Below are 20236 nucleotides of genomic sequence, written 5' to 3'. Positions count from 1 at the left end.
CTCTTTTATTAAAGCTATACTTCTGTATAAATTCTAATTGTCAGAACCTCCTTTGGCAACATGCAGCTCCTTCCCTGCGAACATCCCCCAGTCAGCCAGCAATTTTTGTGCAAGACTGTTCCCTTTGTCACACTGCAAAATGAACAAAGCAGTTCCCTGAAGCTGAGAACATTGAAATAATGATCTGAATCTGATCAAGAATCTCAGGAAAATCATTAGCGGCAAAGATATGGCTTAGAAACCTGCTACAGTTACTGAACTGTGGAAGAGACTGGAACAAGAGGGGAACAAGATCAAACCAGAGCAGTGTGAGAAATTGGGGATGTCCCGGAGGCGCAAATGTGCTGAAGTCATTCGAAGTAATGACCTTTATTCTCTTGTAACCATTAAAAAAATCATTTGTAAGTGTCTTTCTTGCTACAGCGGTTACTGTTCTCTATATTTGGCTGCAGAATTTTTCAATATAAAGGTGTTAGACGCTGTATTTTCCTATATTTAGGTAAAAAAAAAGGTTTTTGTTTAATAGCTTTGGAAATATTGGAAAGCTACCAGTAGGACAGTTACAATATATCAGGAAAAAATCTATGTTTTAGTTAGTTTTTTTTGTTTTCAATTTAAAGTTACATATTTGACTTTTTTATTAATCATCCCCCTGTCATTGCTTGGTTGTGGTAATTATTATTTTACACTGACATATCGTTTAGTTAATTAAAAAAGTAATAAGCTTGTCATGATAACTACTGGATGATATACTGTCCAAGAAATAGTTGTGATAAATACTATAGTCATAGACCATATAATGTCACTAATATAATGATACTATTGTAATAAATAATAAATAATAAATAATAAAATACAATGTAATTATTAAGAATATATTCTTACATTAAAAAGGTTAAATATCCTATTTAAATAAAATATAACCACTGTTTTAAAACAAAGTCAGTATTTCACGTCAGCTTGCCATGAGCACATTGAGCAGTGTTCAGCCTCACTCACAAGATAAAATCTCTGTAACTTATACAGATTGGGTGTTCCTAAGCCTTCCCCTGAGATAGCACTTCATGATCAACTAACGTACTGCTATTCCATGATTTTTGGCATGTTAATGTATTTGACTGAGGAAAAGGGTCCCCTTGGATCTGCCTTGAAATGATCCTTTGATTGAAGTCGATTAAAGGCTATTAGTTGATGATAAATGCCCCTTACTCAGCGAGATGAGGATATGAGGAAGGTCCCGCATGCTGTGAAAATAGCCACTGCTATGGGCTGTCAGATTATCCTGACTCAATGCTGACTGGTGTGACGTGTGGGACTTAACTGGGAATGCTGGCTCTGTCGGTGGAGATTAATAAAGGCTCACCCGGATGGTGGGCGAGATGTGCCCCGGCCGTTGATGGGCACGTTGGCATGGCTCTGTCGCCAGGGATGCTGGGAGCAGCCCTGGCTTTGCTATAAATAGAATTAGCATCATGTGTGGCAGTAGTAGGAGAGCAGAGCTCATGCTGGCTGAGGGCACCATGCCCGGGGACGGAAGGAAAGAGACGAGAAACAAACAGTAATTCCATCAAAGTCACGGCGCTGAGACAAGGAGTCATCGGAGCATTCAGAAGGAGGCTGATGAGGTTGTCACATAGACGGCCATCACACACACAGACACGCGCACATTTACAACACAGGCCTGTGAACAATGTTCAGCGTACTGAGAGCTGAGCAGGACGATGAGAAGGATCCTTGATTTAATATTCAATCTCTAATCTTGAGACTTGTCATTCTGGAACGTTTGAAACTGATATGTAAATTGTGTACACTACTAGAGTAGGTACTTTAAAAGTGCCCTAGAATGAGAGTTTGAAACACAGAATTAAAATAATAAGAACCTAAGAAGTTTAGGATTTAGGGCATTCTCTGGTGAGAATGGGTAATTGCACCGAGTATGCAGAAGAATCAATTAGGCAATTAAACTGGGCGGGTGTGATGCGGTCTCCTTTCAGAGCGGACTAATCCGATTCTAGGTTATGTTCAGTCAGAGAGAGAGAGAAAGAGCGTTTTTTGTTTTTACTATGAGTAAATGAGCTACTGAGCTCTGAGCTTCCCCTCCTGAAGTCTCCATTGTTCCAGCAGCCACTCACATTCAGTAAAACTGAGCCAGATCCTCTTTTATAGGCTGTACGTGTGCCATGAGTACGTAAAGATGCGTGGCGTGGCCAGAAGAACTCCCGCATAAAGCGACTCAACACCCCAGATTTTAGAATTAATATATTAGGCTTAGCAGGGATGGTCGTTTCAGCACACTTTTAACAATAAAAACAATATTTTATCTCTTCTCCACTCAGAAATGATTCTGCTTTTAGAAACAAAATATCTATCAAAGTGTCAAAGTATCTATCCTGCTACCATAAACAAAAGCTGTCGCCAGTTTGTTCATAACCAGTTTGTTTACCTAGCTAGTTAGCTAACTACCTATCTGCTAGCTATCTGCTTTTAGGAGCAAAAGCTGTTTTCCTTTTGCTTATAAACAGTTTGTTTAGCTATGTAGCTACTCTGCTTTTAGGAGCAGAAGCTGTTTTCCTTTTGCTTATAAACAGTTTGTTTAGCTATGTAGCTACTCTGCTTTTAGGAGCAGAAGCTGTTGACAATTTGGTCATAATTATTGTGTTTAATGGTTTTAACTATGTAAAATATGGTAGTTTCCCGGCCAAAATGGGAGACTTGACAGGTATGACTACGCTCATTGTTCATTGTCTTGGCATACAAAGGTATAAAAACACACATTATTATATTAGTTATAGGCAGCAGATAATTGCCAAGGTCATTTGGCTACATATTAGAAAGCCATAGATATAGGCTTCTAAAAAGTATTGACTAGCTTTTTTTAGTTTTAGTTTTGTTAAATCTTGGCATAGATATCTTACAGTCTACCACTACTGTACATATGTGAGTATATCTGAATCCTGGCTGACTGGAGAAGGCTGGGCTGTATGGGCAGTGGGGGTGGTGGTGGTGTGGATCACTGAGCAGCATCCCAGCTTCTCTGCACTGTAGAGTATCCACAGTGGACAATCATGGAGCTCAAGGGCCCCTGAGATACTGATGCGTGTGTGTAAGCGTGTGGGTGTGTTTTGTACATATGAGTCAAAGAGGCAAATGCAGTGGTAACCCCAGCATGACCCTGCCTCTTATGTAAACATGTAACTGTGCTGGGAATCTTTAAGGAAGCTCAAGACTAAACTGAGTGTGCAGTTCAGCTTACCAGTGATGGCTACTTTTTCAGGTCACAGTTGCTGTATGTCAGACAGGCTGGAAGAACGAAAGAAGAATGGAACAAGCGATACTGGAGAAGAAAGTATATTGGAAGAATATTAGAGTGAATAGTTCAGAGTTCAACATTATGTGGGCAGTGTGCCAGAGAATGCATTTGTTCAGGATTTTAACTGGTGTAATACATAAACCCACTACATAACCCCAAAAGAATTGTGGAATTGTCTAATGAATGCATTCACCGACTTTAAGGTTATGTGACATGATCAGGCTGAAGTGACTCATATGTATTTTTTTTCCCATAACCCTCCTATTATTTTTGGTGTCAATTTGACCCCATTTAATGTTGACCGTCTTTGAAACAATTATTGACATACTCTAATAAAAGGGCTTCATATTTAATGACTTTTCCTAATTTAATGAGGACAACAAAGCAAACATTAAATTGACCTAATAATATAATATAACATCAGTCTCCAGTGCCCTAGAGTGTTTATTGAAAAGGAAATGAATTTGAAGTTCACTAGTATAAAACATCAAATCCAAAGTCAAGGGGGATTTTCAATATCTCCTTTTATTCATTGTGTATGTCTCGCCAGTACTTTTTAATAACAGGGCATTCCCAAAAGATCTGGTATTGATTACCGTTTTGTGATCCATATTGTCTCCACCAATCTGATTTCCCTGTAGAGTACCACTTTTGGCTTGGTTTTATAAAATAACCTCTTCAGTTATATTTCAATTTCCAGTTCACGTTTTGAATGCACCTGTGTGTTTTTTATCCAACTGATGAATGTAAATGTGACCAAATTCCAAGGGTTAATGTGAACCAAAACTGATATTTTTTAGGACTTTGTGCACATGTGAAATCCAATCTTTTCAAATTAGATTTAAGTCACTGGTCCTAGAGCAGATGCATATATAATATATTGACATGTGACATGATTGTGAAGGGTCAGATCACATGTTGTGCATCCATTTTGTCTGTACATATGCACATAGTTTTTTGTTTTCATCTACTAACACTGGTTGATGATGGAGACAACGTACATAAATGTATTGTGTTTTAGAGACACATTACGTTTTTCACATTACACACAGATACAGATCGCTTGTGCATTGTCAAGCTATAGAAAAAACAATCTGAACAAATCAGCAATCAGAACTGAATAATGGGGTCTGTAATGTGAGTGAAGCCTAAACTGCAACCCTTTTGACAGATGTGCAAATGCATAGACACAGCTTGTCTATTCTCTTTAGCTAAGGATTTCCAAAATAATAGGACTCTTTAGAGCAGATAAACATGAATCTGATTGCACCAATTGTCATCAAGTGTGTCCTCTAGAATAATTCTGTAGTTCTCTGGCGCTGTATCTAGTATTTTCTGGAAGACGAGGAGTTGGGGATGAGGAGGGGTGGAGATCATCCAACATCTTAACCTCTCAAATGATCATGGCTGAGAATAAAATCAGATTCTCACAGTTGTGCTCTAAAATCTAGATTAGAATCAGTCACCTCAACAAAAGCAAAATAAACTCTTCTTTTAATATTCTTGATTTTGATGAAAACAATGAATGAGTTTGTGACTTTCATTGTTGCAAATATTTCATTTTACAAGCCTATTTAAAGTCCTGTTATTTTGCCTCAGAAAAACAAATGCAGATTTTCTGTATTAAACTGGCTTTACACACATATTTTTATGCTGTACCAGCTGTTAATCATAATTCATTTCCATTGTTGTCAGTCTCAAACCCGTTTAAAGCCCTGCTGCTCGGACTGAATCCAAATTGTGCCATAAATGCAAATTACGTCATGGTGATGGACAGTCATTTTTGGTCTTTCCATTATGGGCTGATACACTGACCAGTGGGCCGGCTACTCGAGTGTGTATTGTGCAGTAAGTCGAGTGCTGCTTAGCATGCTCAGAAACATCTCACATGCCTGAGGATCCTGCCTTCAGCCTTCCAGACTGGAGGCGGTGTCATACTTTCTAGAGAAAGGCTGGGGGATTGGAAAGGACTAAACTGGGTGAAAAGTAAGAGTGCTGCTCTTGTTAAGTCCTGAGGGAATGTGAAGAAGGCAGTGGCTCAAGATGGGGCATAATCTAACATTGATGAGGTTTTTATGTAATATTGATATCTTTTACATCGTGACAAGTTATGTAATACTGCACACAGAGTTGCAGCTTTGGGCTGCAATCAGTTTTATGTAATCAGATTATAGAAATGAATAATGTATCACCCAGCGCTGATTTTAGAAATGTGCCATTTTACACAACTTTAAAATGTGTTACTTTTTCATCTTCTGCACAATTACATGCTGCATTTCTTCAGCGTGAATATTAAAATAATTATCACCCTACTTTACACTGACATAACAAAAGTCATGGGATAGCATTTGATGTAAATTGAAAATGAAGGGTTACCTTAGTGAATGTATGTTGTAAGTTGTGAGGTGTTTTCTCGTAAGCAAGGATGAACACTGGCCAGCATGCTCATGGCCTGATGGTGGGGGGCAATGGATGGGACATTCCATTCCTAAAGATACAGGTATTGAATATTCCTCGTATTAGAGAGACACGATACTGGGTTCACGAGAACGAGATGAGACGAGATTTAAAAATAAAATTTTAAAGAAAATGTCAAAAATGAAATAAAAATAAAAATAAAACTTTTCTAGGTCTTATATAGTGCAAACCATAATCAGTCATATTAAGCCTATGGTTTGTGTTTTTTCTCCTAAATCTCTTGTAATTTAACTATGTATAACGATAGTTAGACAGACAGACAGAGTTTCCGCCCGTTCTTGTTTTTTGCCTGTTCTTGGGCTCCCTATCTCCCTATAAAGGCGATTTTTCACGGCCGTGTCCCAATTCAACAACTGGAGCAGCAGGACCGCGACCCTGACAGCACGGGTTCGATTCACGTTTTAATCTCGTGAGATCTCGTGCCACGAGATCTTGTCACACCCCTAGAAATAAGTCATAAAAGTCATCACCATTCACGGTGGACAGTGCAGTGGGTGGTAATGATTGTGACTGGCAGTATCTGGTTAGAATGCATACAGAGAAGCAAGTCTGGAATTTAAAATCACATTCACATTAAGTGCTGGAGACCAAACATGCTTATTCCATAGGTCAGTGCAGCTTTTTTTTAATGGTATAAGGCAAAAGTGATGGGACACTATACTAGATACTAGATCCTGTCCCATGACTTTTGACATGTCCGTATACCTGTTTACAGTTCACAGTTAGTCATAAGTCTGCATCCATTTTCATGTGTTTCATTACCCAGTTCATTTATGATCTGCAGTGACGGGAGGGAAAGGGCAGCTTCATGAATCTCACAAATTGATTTAGCTAGAAAGCTGGAAATAATCCAAAAGGTAATTAGATAAGATTACACTTTCTGAGTAATCAAGAACATTCCATTATGTTAACTGAGGATAATTTAGTCACATTTTTATAATAGTCTGCCTAACAGTGACAGTGTGCGTGTGTAGCTTGTTAAAAATGCCATGCGAAGCTTCTCTATGTGTGTACAGTCTGTCATTGTTAATCACGTCCTCCGTACAACTCACCGACCTACACACTCAAACATACACACGACTCTGTGGTTTATGTGTCTATGAGCCATTCTGTAATGTTGCACTGACTCTTCCTGGAACGGCAATTTCTAAAACATCTCCTAAGATGAACCTGAGGAACTGTAGCTTTAGGCAGTCTGATTACTGAGGCAGGGATGAAGTGCTTAATTTGAATGTACTGTATGTATAAGTTCACCCCGTTCAAGAAGGTACAAATTTAATTTGTGCCTATGGCAAGGGGAAGATTCAGAGGGAAGTAGCAGATGTTTCATGTGCTCAATGCAGTCTATAATGACACCAGCACAGCTTTATACTCTTAAAACCTTGGTGTTAATAAGCTGATAAGTACGTTTTGTAGTTAGAAAGAAAGAAACTAAAGAGTAGGCCCTTATACAGTGTTTATATTAGTCTCTCTATATTTTTCTTTAACAGGAAGCTGTACTGAGCTTGAATTTTGCATTGTCAGTGTTAACGCATGTGATGAAGAAGGTGGATTAAATTGTATTTATACTGAAATATGGATTAAATCTTATAACTAAGTCTTAGGGCCCTATTTTAGCAGTCAATAGATGAGCATGATTTAGTGCATGTCAATGTATTTTTGCTATCAAAACAACAGGAACTGACCCTTGGTGTGGCTCAAAATGCATGTTCCCTTTAAGCGCCAGGTGCACTATGACTTTGCCAGATTGCTATTGTAATGGCGCAGCACTGCTGCCTGTCTCAGCAAAGGCTTGAAAAAAGACACAGGGTATGAGATAGGGCCCTTAATTTCCTACCACTCGCTCCTTTTCTAGTTATTTGTTTTCTCTCACACATACAACTGCAGTTCCTTTGAGGCATTTATTAATTAACAATTTTTATTAATTAATTAATTTTGTTGTGATTAATCAGATTAACATATTTAATTGATGGACACCGCTAGTTAAATTTAAAGTTTGCCTTCTTCTGTTCTTCTTCATTTCAGAGGTCAATATTGTGGGCCTGATTGCTTTATTTCTAAGAGCTCTCTACTGTTAACAAACCACCATGCTTCATCTTCGCCTCAAATGTCCCCCTCATGTCTGGGCTCCCTGCCTGTCCACAATCCTCCTCTTCCTCCTGGGTCTTTCCCAGCCCTCGCTGGCCAGCTCTGATCCGCACCAGAGTACTCCAGGAAACTGTTCCGGGAAGTACAGCTGCTCTGAAGGAGTGGTGCTCCCTGTGTGGAATCCTCAGAATCCCTCAGTAGGTGACAAGGTGGCCCGTGCCATCGTCTACTTTGTCGCTCTGATCTACATGTTCCTGGGAATGTCCATCATCGCTGACCGCTTCATGTCTTCCATTGAGGTCATTACCTCACAGGAGAAGGAGATCACAATCAAGAAGCCCAATGGGGAAACCACCACGGCCACCGTGCGCATCTGGAACGAAACGGTTTCCAACCTGACCCTTATGGCCTTGGGTTCATCTGCGCCAGAAATCTTGCTGTCTGTGATTGAGGTCTGTGGGCACAATTTTGAAGCTGGGAATCTTGGTCCCAGCACGATTGTGGGCAGCGCTGCCTTTAACATGTTCATCATCATTGCCATCTGCGTCTATGTGGTGCCGGACGGCGAGGTGCGAAAGATCAAACACTTGAGAGTCTTTTTCGTGACTGCAGCATGGAGTATCTTCGCCTATATCTGGCTCTACCTGATCTTGTCTGTCTTTTCCCCTGGCATAGTGGAGGTCTGGGAGGCCGTGCTGACCTTCCTCTTCTTTCCTATCTGCGTCGTCCAGGCCTGGATCGCAGACCGCCGCCTGTTGTTCTACAAGTACGTTCACAAGCGCTACCGGGCCGACAAGAACCGCGGCATCATCATCGAGACTGAGGGCGACGGCATGTTCACCAAGATGGACATGGAGATGGATGGGCAGGGGGCCAACTCTCACCACAAGGAGGTTCTGGATGGCATGCTTGCAGGCGTGGAGGAAGGAGGGGGCGGTGGAGGAGGAGGTGAAGAAGAGGAAGCTCGGAGAGAGATGGCACGTACCCTCAAGGAGTTGAAGCAGAGGCACCCGGAGAAGGACATGGAGCAGCTGATTGAGATGGCCAACTATCAGGTTTTGGTTCAGCAGCAGAAGAGCCGGGCCTTCTACCGCATCCAGGCTACACGCATGATGATCGGAGCTGGAAACATCCTGAAGAAACATGCAGCAGACCAGGCCAGGAAGGTGGTGAGCTGCCATGAAGCCAACGCACAAGAAGAAGACCCTCACACTATCTACCTGGAGTTTGAGCCCTCACATTACCAGTGCTTCGAAAACTGTGGCTCCCTTAAACTTGCCGTGACCAGACATGGTGGAGACAGCGGCTGCACAGTGAAGGTAAGAGTTAACAGTGTTGCAATAGTATTTTTAAAAGTCTACTGTGCTTTGTCACTTTAAGAGCATTAAGGTAATATTAGTCTTTAAATGCTCAGAGCAATATCTGGGTGCTAAGAATGGGCTCTCAATGCTATTAGTGCTTTGCTCACTTTTAATGGCAAATTATGGAGATGAATTATATTATGCAGCCTACTTACTTAGCATCATTTGCAATTCTCTTAAGTGAATTATCTCTCAAGCACTTAACAAATTATATAGCATGACAAGTCATGCAAACAAGGTGAAAGGAGTTGATACTTGGTGAAAAGTTTGTTCAGAGATTAACTATGTTTATAGTCACATTGTGTTTTGGGCCTTTTAGAACATTTACTCAAAAGCATAAATTAGGGATTGTGGAAAAAAAATGAAAAAGAATATGTAATGTAATGCGAACTGTTGAACTATTGCTGCACTACACCTGGCATAAAAGCATCCTCATTAACATGAAAACGTTATCTTAACTGTAAAGTATGGTGATGGAAACATCGTGATTTGGGCCTGCTTAGCTACATTAGGGCCTGGCAAACATCTGCAGGATAATGTGAGAGTGTCCATACAGCAACTGAAACTCTGTAAAAGTTGGATGATGCAACAGGACAATGACCCAAAACACCAGCCAGAGCAAGTCTACAACATGTAGACGGCCTGCAGTGGCCAAGTCAGAGCCCAGACCTCAGATGATATATATAGTTAGAGTTAGAGGTAATATGAATGGTTATTTGATTAAATCTTTAAATTAGTGAATAACCAGTATGTTACCAGTATGTTTTGTTTGATAAACTTATTTTAATTTATTAATACACATCCATTGCAAAGAAAGTTCATTAAATCATTTACTACTTTTTAATATTGCATTTTACAAGACATAAAAGACAATTTGACTCTAAAGATAACAAATGCTGAAGTTTTACAGGTGTTATTTTTTCTGATTTAGGGGTGTTGGTTGTCACATTTTCCATTTTTCAAAATTCTCCACACATTCACTACTGGGGGCAGAGTCAAGAGTGCAGCAGGATCTCAGTGTACTCTAAGATCTCAATGTACTTTCCTGCATTAATGCTGCCATCACAGAATTGTACTGACACAACACTCCATAGACAGGCTGATAACAGTCTTGATTGTCCTTTTCCTCCAAAAAAGGTGATTTGTTGTATCACTCTACACTGCATGATGGTCCATCACAGATGCCTCTAAATCCAGAGAAGTCGGCTCAACTTTTGGACATGATTAACATAAGGCTTCTGTTTTGCACAGTAAAGATTTAAGTGTGAATTGGGCATGTAACTCCATATAATAGTGCTTGATATATAAGTGCTTCTATGTATAAGAAACATTGTTTTTAAACATTTCAATAATATTATCTTGCATTTGTGGCCATCTTTGCAAAGTAAATGATGTTTAAAAGCCAGTAAGAGTCAGTTATTAGATCCATATTTGCAGGCATTTAATGCTCCCACCTTGTAGCCCATTTGAGCAACACTGGTTGTCTTGACTTATACCTGTATTTCAGGTATAAATTGAGGTTTATTGATTGCCGTTGACCTCCACCCACAGTACACTGTGTCTTTCACCAGGTGGACTACCGCACTGAGGACGGCACCGCTAACGCCGGCTCAGATTACGAGTTTGCTGAGGGCACGCTGGTGTTCAAACCGGGCGAGACCATAAAGGAGCTGACGGTTGGCGTGATTGACGATGATATCTTTGAAGAAGACGAGCACTTCTACGTTCATCTAAGCAACCCGCGAGTGGTGCACCGGGCTGAGGTCTCTGTCCTTGACCCCAATGCTGTTGCCCCGAGCAACAGCCTTTTGGGCTCTGTCCCTGTGCAGCCCAAAGCTGCTCTGGGCTCCTCCCACACTGCCACGGTGACCATCTATGATGACGACCATGCAGGTATTTTCACCTTTGAGAGTGCGTCCACTCGCGTGAGCGAGAGCGTGGGCATCATGCAGGTGAAGGTGCACAGGACGTCCGGAGCAAGGGGCAAGGTGGCGGTACCCTACCATACCACAGAGGGCACGGCCAAGGCTGGAGAGGACTACGAGGAGGTGGCCGGCAAACTGGAATTCCTCAACGATGAAACCATGTAAGTTCCTAAAGCTTTCTTTTTCTTTCATTTAAAAGAACATCAAATTGTAGACAGTTTTGTGATGACTTAATATGTTTAAGACACTGATCAGAGTTTTGTGGGTCCGATAAAAAAAAAAAAGCTTTTTATGTGGTTAGTGGTGTTTGTTAACTCTGCTGTGTTGCTGTTCTAGTAGCTACTCACTGCATGACCTGAGTGAAGCAATCTTGAAAGTGAAATAATTAATCCATTGATCTATATATATTGATCTAAAGAGCATATTTTAGCTGCATGCATTTTAGAAGGTCATGGTGGATTGTGATTAATTGTAATTAAGACTATAATTAGACTATAAAAGTTGACAGTATATTGTTTCAACATAGCCATTGATACATGTGCATGCACAATAATTATAATGCAACGTGAGATTGTATTACATTTCGCCAGGAGTGGCATAAGGTCACCCAAAAGCAGTGTGAAAGACTGGTGGAGAGCATGCTGAGACTTATGAAAGCTGTGATTACAAATCTGGGTCATTCTACCAATATCTACCATATTGATTCTAAACTTTTCCTTAGATAACACTTAAGTATTGTTTTTCCAACAATATGAACTTGTTTTCTTTGCATTAATTGAGGTCTGAAAGCACTTCAATTTGACCATTTCTCATTTTCTGCAAATAAATGATCTAAATGACAATATTTTTATTTGGAATTTGGGAGAAATGTCGTCAGTAGTTTATTTATTTATTTTTTGCAGAAAAAAAAATCTGAAGTTTTCTAATATTATGAAGTGCTAGTAGTAATGCATTAAAACACTGTTGTTACAAAAAAACACATGGAAATACTAATTACAAGGAACGAATACATTGTGAAAACAGGCCAATGCATTGCTTTAAACAGAAAGTCTCTTAATGGTGATATCCTAAGCAGTTGTATTGTTCGAAGCAAATGTAGTGATTTTACTGCAGTACTGTTTGGCTGAATAGCAAGCACATCTAACCTGAATTGTGTAACTGTATTATCTATTATAAAACCCTGAATACCCCGGGAGGGAGGAGAGAGGGATGCTGGAGGCATGGTTAGAGACGCAAGCCTATTATTCTCATTCAAACAAACACAAAACCAAACCAAAACAAACCCTGACCTTTCAGTCCTCCTGCCTTCCAGCTCGATTCACTTCAGGACTCAGACTTTTCTGTCTGCTGTTCCTTTGATCTGCTGTCATCTTCCCTCCTCTCGTCTTTGATTCCACTTCCAAGAAGCGTGAGCTAACTCCCATTGATCAGCACCAGCTGATTTTGATTACCTTGCGCCCCTGATGGAGAGCTGGAGATAGAGAGCGATATCTCTATGTGTCTCACAAATGTAAAGCACTAGGTTTTCGCAGCTCTTTGTGGGTAGGAGGCATGCTGGCGTGTGCTACAGCTATATGAAGAGAAAGATAACCTTATAACTATTGCGTAGTGATGCATCTATCTGTAGTCTCTACAGTATCTACTATCTACAGTATTGATGCATTGAAATTTATATTTTTTATCTTTTCATTTATTTTGCCATTTTCTTACCCTTCTTTTTTTATTTCTAATTTTTCCCATTTTCTCCCCAATTTACATGGCCAATTACCCAACCCACTCATTAGGACTCCCCCTATCCCCCAACACACCAGGAGGGTGAACACATTCTTCCTCCGATACATGTGAAGTCAGCCACTGCTTCTTTTCGAGCTGATGCTGATGCAGCATTGCCGAGTAGCCAGTGCGCTTGGAGGAAAGTGCAGCGGCTCAGTTCCGGTACATCAGCTCACAGACGCCCTGTGCTGTGGATATCACCGTAGAAGTGATGTGGGGAGAAAGCGCCATCTACCCACCCGGAGGCAGCAGGGCCCTGCAAAGATTTTTTTTTAAGTAACTAAATCATTACAGGGGGCTTTTAATTTTAAAGACATGGCAGCTGGCCTCCTCTGTGCTTGAACAGTTTAGCCGTGATTGCTAACAGTCGGGTTAACGTATGTTGTAAAGTATGCTGCTCGTCTCAACTGGTCTGGAACCAGCATCTTGAAGTCAAACAAGCATGTGGACTGAGGCAGCAAAGATTTGTAGAGAACTCAGGTTATGCAGTGTTATGCAGTTCTCATGAGACGTCATGAGAAATTGTAATTTTATGGCAAATATGTGCTACAAAATGTTGCTAGGGAAAATTAATATGTCCGCTTCAAATGTTGTAGCTATTTCTACCCACATAGAGGTGGGGAGTTTAGAATCAAATGTTCTGACAACAACAAACATGGCATGGGGAAGGTGGAGGGGGTTGTAAAAATGTACTTAGTACAAAAATGACAGTGGTGTAAATGTGGTTTAAAGTTGTTAAAAAGGTCTTCCATTGGTTTCTTTCCTGCCAGAGCTTTTTCTTTGATATGTCAATATAGTAGTGTTTGTATTTCACTTGAATTATAAACAATAGGCTATGATTTCCTGTGATACAGCTCTATTCCATTAATATCTGTAAGATTTCAGAGAATAGGGGGAAAAATACAGACAAAAGACTCATATAATCCATATCTGCATTTAAGGCTAAACATAAATGAGCCATTAACCTTAACATATTTGTTGACCTATTAATGATTTCATTAATTTTAAATTTCTGTTTTATAAAAATAATTAAACTGAATTTTAGTAAAAGAGAATTCTTAATATGAATCCTTTCTAAGTCATTGTGTACAATGTGAGTTTTACACCCCTAGAAATTATTAACACACACACACCTTGGAACACACCATGATTGAAGGTAACATAATTTTGTCTCACTTGAAATCTGTGTCTGGGGAAAGATTTTTCAGACTTTTCTTAGCAGCTCCATCAGTGCGTTATCTCAGTAATCCATCCTTTGACCTTTTCTGGTCCCTGAGATGGAAAATGATAGGGAATGGGGAGTTCTGTGAAAGATACTTAAGGCTGATGGCAGATTCTGTTCCATGGGGCTTTGACTGAAAGAGAAAGGGAGTAAAAGTGAGTGAGTTAGGGATAAAGACTGGACGAGAGAGAGTGAGAGAGAGAGTGAAGGAGTGTAGGGACAGATAAAGCTACTGAGTCTTTTCTTATAGCTGAGAATCAGTATGCTGGCACACCTGTGCATTAGGCTGAGCAGTCACTGCAGGGTGATGCGTCAACTCTAGGAACAGGAGAGAATGTTCTAGAACATGTGAGGGGCTGTCAGGAGAGGGTTTAGATTTTTTTTTAGATCAAATATAGTGATTTTTTTAGGTTAAACGCTTCAGGAGCCATTTTTTCTATTAACCCCCTAACCTTCAAAGACCTGCCCGCACATGCAAATTTCTCACTTCTACAGCCTAATGAAGTGGACATATGTAAATGTTTAGGAGTTAAATATCCTTGTAAATGTTCAGATATTTTAATTGTTTTAGTTAATTAATGTAACAAATAATTTATTGATTGTTATGAAGTTTTTTTTGGTGTCTGATGAATTAAATTAATTGTATATAAATAATATGTGTATAATATATGTAAATAATATTATTTTCATTATCTTAAAAATACACACTTTGCACTTTACAGCATCATTCTGTAACATAAATACTGCGTTGTTAACAGGTCAGTATTTTTACTTAAGTACTAAACTTAAAGCTTAAATTTAAGTTTTAATTGCAACTTGGAATTATTTTGTCACTGAAATAGCACATAGTTAAGGGAACCAGCTCGAAAATGCATTTTTACATCAATCTAGTGTGAAGGAAAATCATTAAATGGATTTACAGGCTGAAGCAACTGACTGTGATGTTTGTTTAAAATATTCTCTTTGCATATTTTAAGATACACTTTGCAATTCGTCCACACTTTAGATGCTCTTGGGTATTTATTTATGTATTTATTTTTTTGCCACAGCTTCCAAGTAATCAATACCATCAGCCTAAACCACACACTTCTATACATTACTAACTATATTAAAAAGGCACTTCTAATGGTAGGGCACTAAAATCCGTGTATCATTCGTTCATTTGATATTCAATTGAGAATCAAAATCGGAAAATTAAAAAACCAATTCGTTTTTTCGTTTTTTCGTTTTTGAATATAATACCAAAAAACGAATAACGGCTTGTATTTTGTATTTTTATTTGGTTATCCAAACAAAAATTGGAAATTTAAAAAACGGACCAGGAGCCGAATTTGATTTTGATTTTGAACTTGACCCATTTGTGTGCCCCGGAAGTTACTGATTTGTTTATTCTTGGTGGGTTTCTGTTGCGCGGGAGTTCACTGCAGTGTTATCTACACAGTCTGTATTGCTGTAGGCTTTGGATGGAGTTGAGGATGGAGAGTTTTATCTTGTTCAGAGGAACTAAACGCGTTGCAGTGAAAGAAGACGATATGACAACAGAAAAAATCGGCAGGATCTTTCAGGTGTTTGTCTAACGTTCCGTAGCTAAATGTCATATTTAGTTAATACCTTCAAAAAGATCTTTAATTAGGCCAGAATGTGGTTCCAGTCCGGCCATGCTGCCTACAGCAATACAGACTGTGTAGATAACACTGCAGTGAACTCCCGCGCAACAGAAACCCACCAAGAATAAACAAATCAGTAACTTCCAGGGCACACAAATGGGTCAAGTTCAAAATCAAAATCAAATTCGGCTCCTGGTCCGTTTTTTAAATTTCCAATTTTTGTTTGGATAACCAAATAAAAATACAAAATACAAGCCGTTATTCGTTTTTTGGTATTATATTCAAAAACGAAAAAACGAATTGGTTTTTTAATTTTCCGATTTTGATTCTCAATTGAATATCAAATGAACGAATGATACACGGATTCACTAATCTTTACAGTATTTGCTTTTTTATTTTCAGTGGATATATGCATCTTTGAGGTTTATCAGTACACCTTATGCAAATAGACATAGTTCTATAATTGTTAATGTTGATTACACTTTTCCTAGACCCTTTATAAAACCTGTAAAATTGCAAGGGTGCCTGTGAAGGCAGGTCATGTATAATTTTTAGAGTTAAATCTACTTAGTTTAATCAGAAGTTTACCCAGGGCGTTTTCACATCTGAAAGTTAAGACCAGAATCCACACCAAGGTTTGTGTCTTTGTTACATTGTAGATATTTGGTCCATTTATTTTTGGCTTCAGACTGCAATTTAGTAGGTGGCTAAAGAATTTTGCTGCATTCTGTCGCCATCAGCTACGTGAGCTGCCTTTCTAATTCTTAATGTTAATTGATTTGTAAAATGGTATGAGTTTGGCGAGTTGCTTCGCCAGGTGTTGTGTTGCCAAATTCCAGCTCTATATCAGAATCCAACTCTTTTTTCAAAGTAGAATAAGTGTTAAAGATTATCCTCAGAATTTCTTTTATTTCTGTTTATAAATAAGGGTTAATCTACTGTTACAGTAAATAAAGGAATTCCCAGTCTAAGCATTTGTGTTTATACTGCTGCGTGATGCACCTGCACACCAAGGGGAGTCGGATTTTGGCAAAACACCTATTATTTTTGTCTCTGGTTTGTTTAAAGACTGAGTCAACTTCCTGTAATTGGTCTGAAAGTCTGAACAATCTAGAAAAGTGCTTTCACACTGCAAATGAAACAGAACATATTTTAGATCCGGATTGAGACCACCTCTTTTGGTCGAATCAAACTTTCGTCCTTTTGCCCAGATCATGGTTTTCACACCTGCTAATTTGGTTTGAACCAAAATGTAAGTCCCGAATCTGGACCGAACAATGTAGGTGTGAAAGGTCCTACAGTTTGGTCAATAATGCATGTAGATTTGAGCTGAATTTCAAAATAATTATTAAATGAGCTGCAACTGAAACTGAGGAAATATTCTGTAAGATGTTTAGTCTGTGTGTTCCTCCCTCTGTTTGTATACAGTTTATTCCAGTTTACTGGTAAGAACCTTCCATATCTTATGACGTTCCCCAGGCTGAGATCTCCTCACACTTGTTGAGCATGGCAGTTAGACCGTAGAGCCACTGTAAAATTGCATAAAAACACAGTTCTGAGTAAAGTTTTGATGTTCTCTGTTGAACACAGACGTCTACACAGTTTCACAGCTCTAGAGTGGCACATCAGTCTAAGTGCCTACTTGTCAAGCTACAGAAGGTCATACGTTTCCGCATTCCCAAAACCAACACCCTAACCCTCTGCGTTCAGGAGTCTGAGAATATTGAGGCTTACAGGTGGTGTCATTTTGGAAGAATGGATATGTGCATCCATCTTCCACAAAGGACTGGAGGATGGATGGATGTTACAGGGAAGGTTGGACAGATAAATGAGGAAATGGATGGTTCTGCAGTGGTGATGGAGCAGCGAAATGAAGAATAGCGAGGGATGGAGTGCAGGTCCAGCGCGTGGGCTGGCAGAATTAAACACCGCTGTGAAGATAAAGCGAGAGGGATGATTCGGGGAGAGGAGAGAAGAGGTGAGAGGCAGGTGTGCGGGCGGAGGAAAGGTAGAGCAAGTGGGTGATCAAGAGAGGAAAAAAGTGAGAGACAAAGAGAGGGAGGGAGAGAGAGAATAGAGTGATTGTTTGAGCTGTTAGCCCTCTATGTTCGCAGCGTTGGTTGACTAGAGAGGGTGAGAGGAAAACGTGGCTGCGTGGGAGTGTGTGTGTGTGTGTTTGTGTGGGCCACACATGTACCATGATGGAAACTCCTCTGAACACACAATTCCTTTGTGTGATGGTCTCATGAGTGTGGTTCTGCGCGCATGTGTATCTGTGTTTCTGTGTGTGTGAGTGGATATTGTTGAATATGTGATGGGGCATGAGAGTAGAGTGTGTGTGGGTGGGTGGATTGAGTGGATAAGCTTGTGAGTGTGTAAAGAGTGTAAAGATGTTTCTACTCATGTATGTACACCTGATAGTAAACTGCTTTGAATTATGTTTGCACATGTAATAGAAAATGTGGGTGAAAAGTAGCCTATACACTTACAGCTCTGATAAAAATGAAGAGACCACTTCAGTTTTTTAATCAGTTTCTCTGATTTTACTATTTATAGGTATATGTTTGAGTAAAATTAACATTGTTGTTTTATTCTATAAACTACAGATAGCATTTCTCCAAAATTCCAAATAAAAGTATTGTCATTTAGAGCATTTATTTGCAGAAAATGAAAAATGGGTGAGATTAAAAAAAGCTCCAGAGCTTTCAGACCTTAAATAATGCAAAGAAAACAATTTCATATTCATAGAGTTTAGAAATCAATATTTGGTGGAATAACCCTGGTTTTTAATCACAGTTTTCATGTATCTTGGCATGTTCTACTCCACCGGTCTTACACACTGCTTTTGGATACATTTATGCCACTCTTGGTGCAAAGCAGTTCAAGCAGTTCAGCTTGGTTTAATGGCTTGTGATTGCATTTCAGACATCATCATTAAGTGGTCTCTTATTTCTTTCCAGAGCTGTATATGAGTGGTAGGGATGTGCATTCAGACTAATTCTATTATAATATTTGAATTAAAAGGCAGGCAGTTAACCACAAGGAAAGGAAATTCAAGCTTATCAAGCTTTAACTGCTTTGTCTGGATGTCTTTTCAACTATTGTTTTTCATCCATAACAAAACATTAACAAGGCAAGTGTGTGATTTTAACGTTGTTTATTCAGGTATTGGCTAGGGATGCACTGATGTGGGAATTCTAGGCTGGTGCCAATATCCGATATTACATATATATTCATTTACAGAGAGACTAGACACGCTGCCATAACTTTGGAATCGAAGGTGACTTTTATTTACCTTACGTTTTAACTTTTTCCCGGCTGTATTCAAATAATGAAATGAAAGGTGTCTCCTGAGAAAATAGTTTTTTTTTTGGTCCATACATGGACATCACAACTTTAAAATGTGCAGGTTATATAAAACAATTGATCTATTGAAACGACCAGTGTTGGCCAAGTGTAGTAGTGTGGTTAGCATCACTTGGTCCTTTTCCAGCAAACTAACACAGCTAGAACAGTTAAGAATACATCACAATACATATCAGCTAATCACAGTGCAGATCATTCTTTGAAGGTTCTTACATTTAACTAAGTACTTAAGTACCTGTGTACTCTCATTGTCAGTTCAGTAACAGTGCAGGTCATTTAGTTTTGATCCCCAGAGCTGAAATAAATAGGCATATTTTCTGCACTTGATGCACAGTAATAAAATTAACGACCAGAACTTGATCCAGAATCACAGAATAAAAGCTTTATTAAAGTTGAGGATGTGTAAAATGCAGAGCTCGTCCTGCCTGACCGTGAAGGGTTTACTCTGCCGTGCTTATTGCAAAGTAATGAGCACTCAGTAGTCTGAGCTATCATAAATAATGAAATAATTCTTGTAAATTATTATAGGCTCTCTGATAGCTGTGGTTCAGAGCAATTTATTCATTCAAAAACAGTAAAATTCTAAAAGTGGTTTGTGTGTGTGTGTGTGTGTGTGTGTGTGGACATGTTCTTATGAATACAAATACGACCGGGGTTTTTATGGAATGGAATTAACCATAAATTAAGTGGCCCATTATTCCACAGTATTTTGTTACAGTGTCTGTAACACTGATATATGTAAAAGCCCTCTGTGGGCAGGGCTAAAAAGCTGTAGGCTGAGTAGGTCAATCATGTAGTTGTTTAGGTGGAAAAGTTTGAATATTGATCAACATGAAATGTGAAAAAAAGTGACAACCAATAATATATATCATGCCAAAAGCTCCTCTGGCACATTCGCTTATATGATGTACTGTTTCGCTGGTTCTATTCTTATTATTGGTTGACACAGAATATACACAACGATGAACTGTTGTTACGATAAAGCTAAATGTTTTCCCACTACTGTATACTCCACACAAGTGGCCAGCTTTTATAAAGTAATGGTGATTCCCAAAAAAATGGCTCTATGCTGCTTTCCCAGAACTGTCTGGTGTGTTTGCACTCTC

The 20236-nt window shown here is 39.2% G+C and overlaps 1 protein-coding gene across 1 annotated transcript in view; it reads left to right on the top strand.

The window, feature by feature from the left end:
* Positions 1–20236, top strand: part of slc8a4a (solute carrier family 8 member 4a) — a 131220-nt gene that overhangs the window by 34724 nt on the left and 76260 nt on the right. Inside the window, exons 4-5 of the mRNA XM_022676270.2 lie at positions 7814–9195; positions 10809–11323. Of these exons, the coding sequence (XP_022531991.2) occupies positions 7876–9195; positions 10809–11323 (1835 nt within the window). The 5' untranslated portion in view covers positions 7814–7875. The remainder of the gene's footprint in view (positions 1–7813; positions 9196–10808; positions 11324–20236) is intronic.

This window comes from Astyanax mexicanus, chromosome 17 (assembly GCF_023375975.1).
Source record: "Astyanax mexicanus isolate ESR-SI-001 chromosome 17, AstMex3_surface, whole genome shotgun sequence".
In the NCBI taxonomy this organism is placed as follows: Eukaryota; Metazoa; Chordata; class Actinopteri; order Characiformes; family Acestrorhamphidae; genus Astyanax; species Astyanax mexicanus.
Note: the sequence above shows the minus strand (reverse complement) of the source record. Positions and strands in the feature narration are given on the sequence as shown.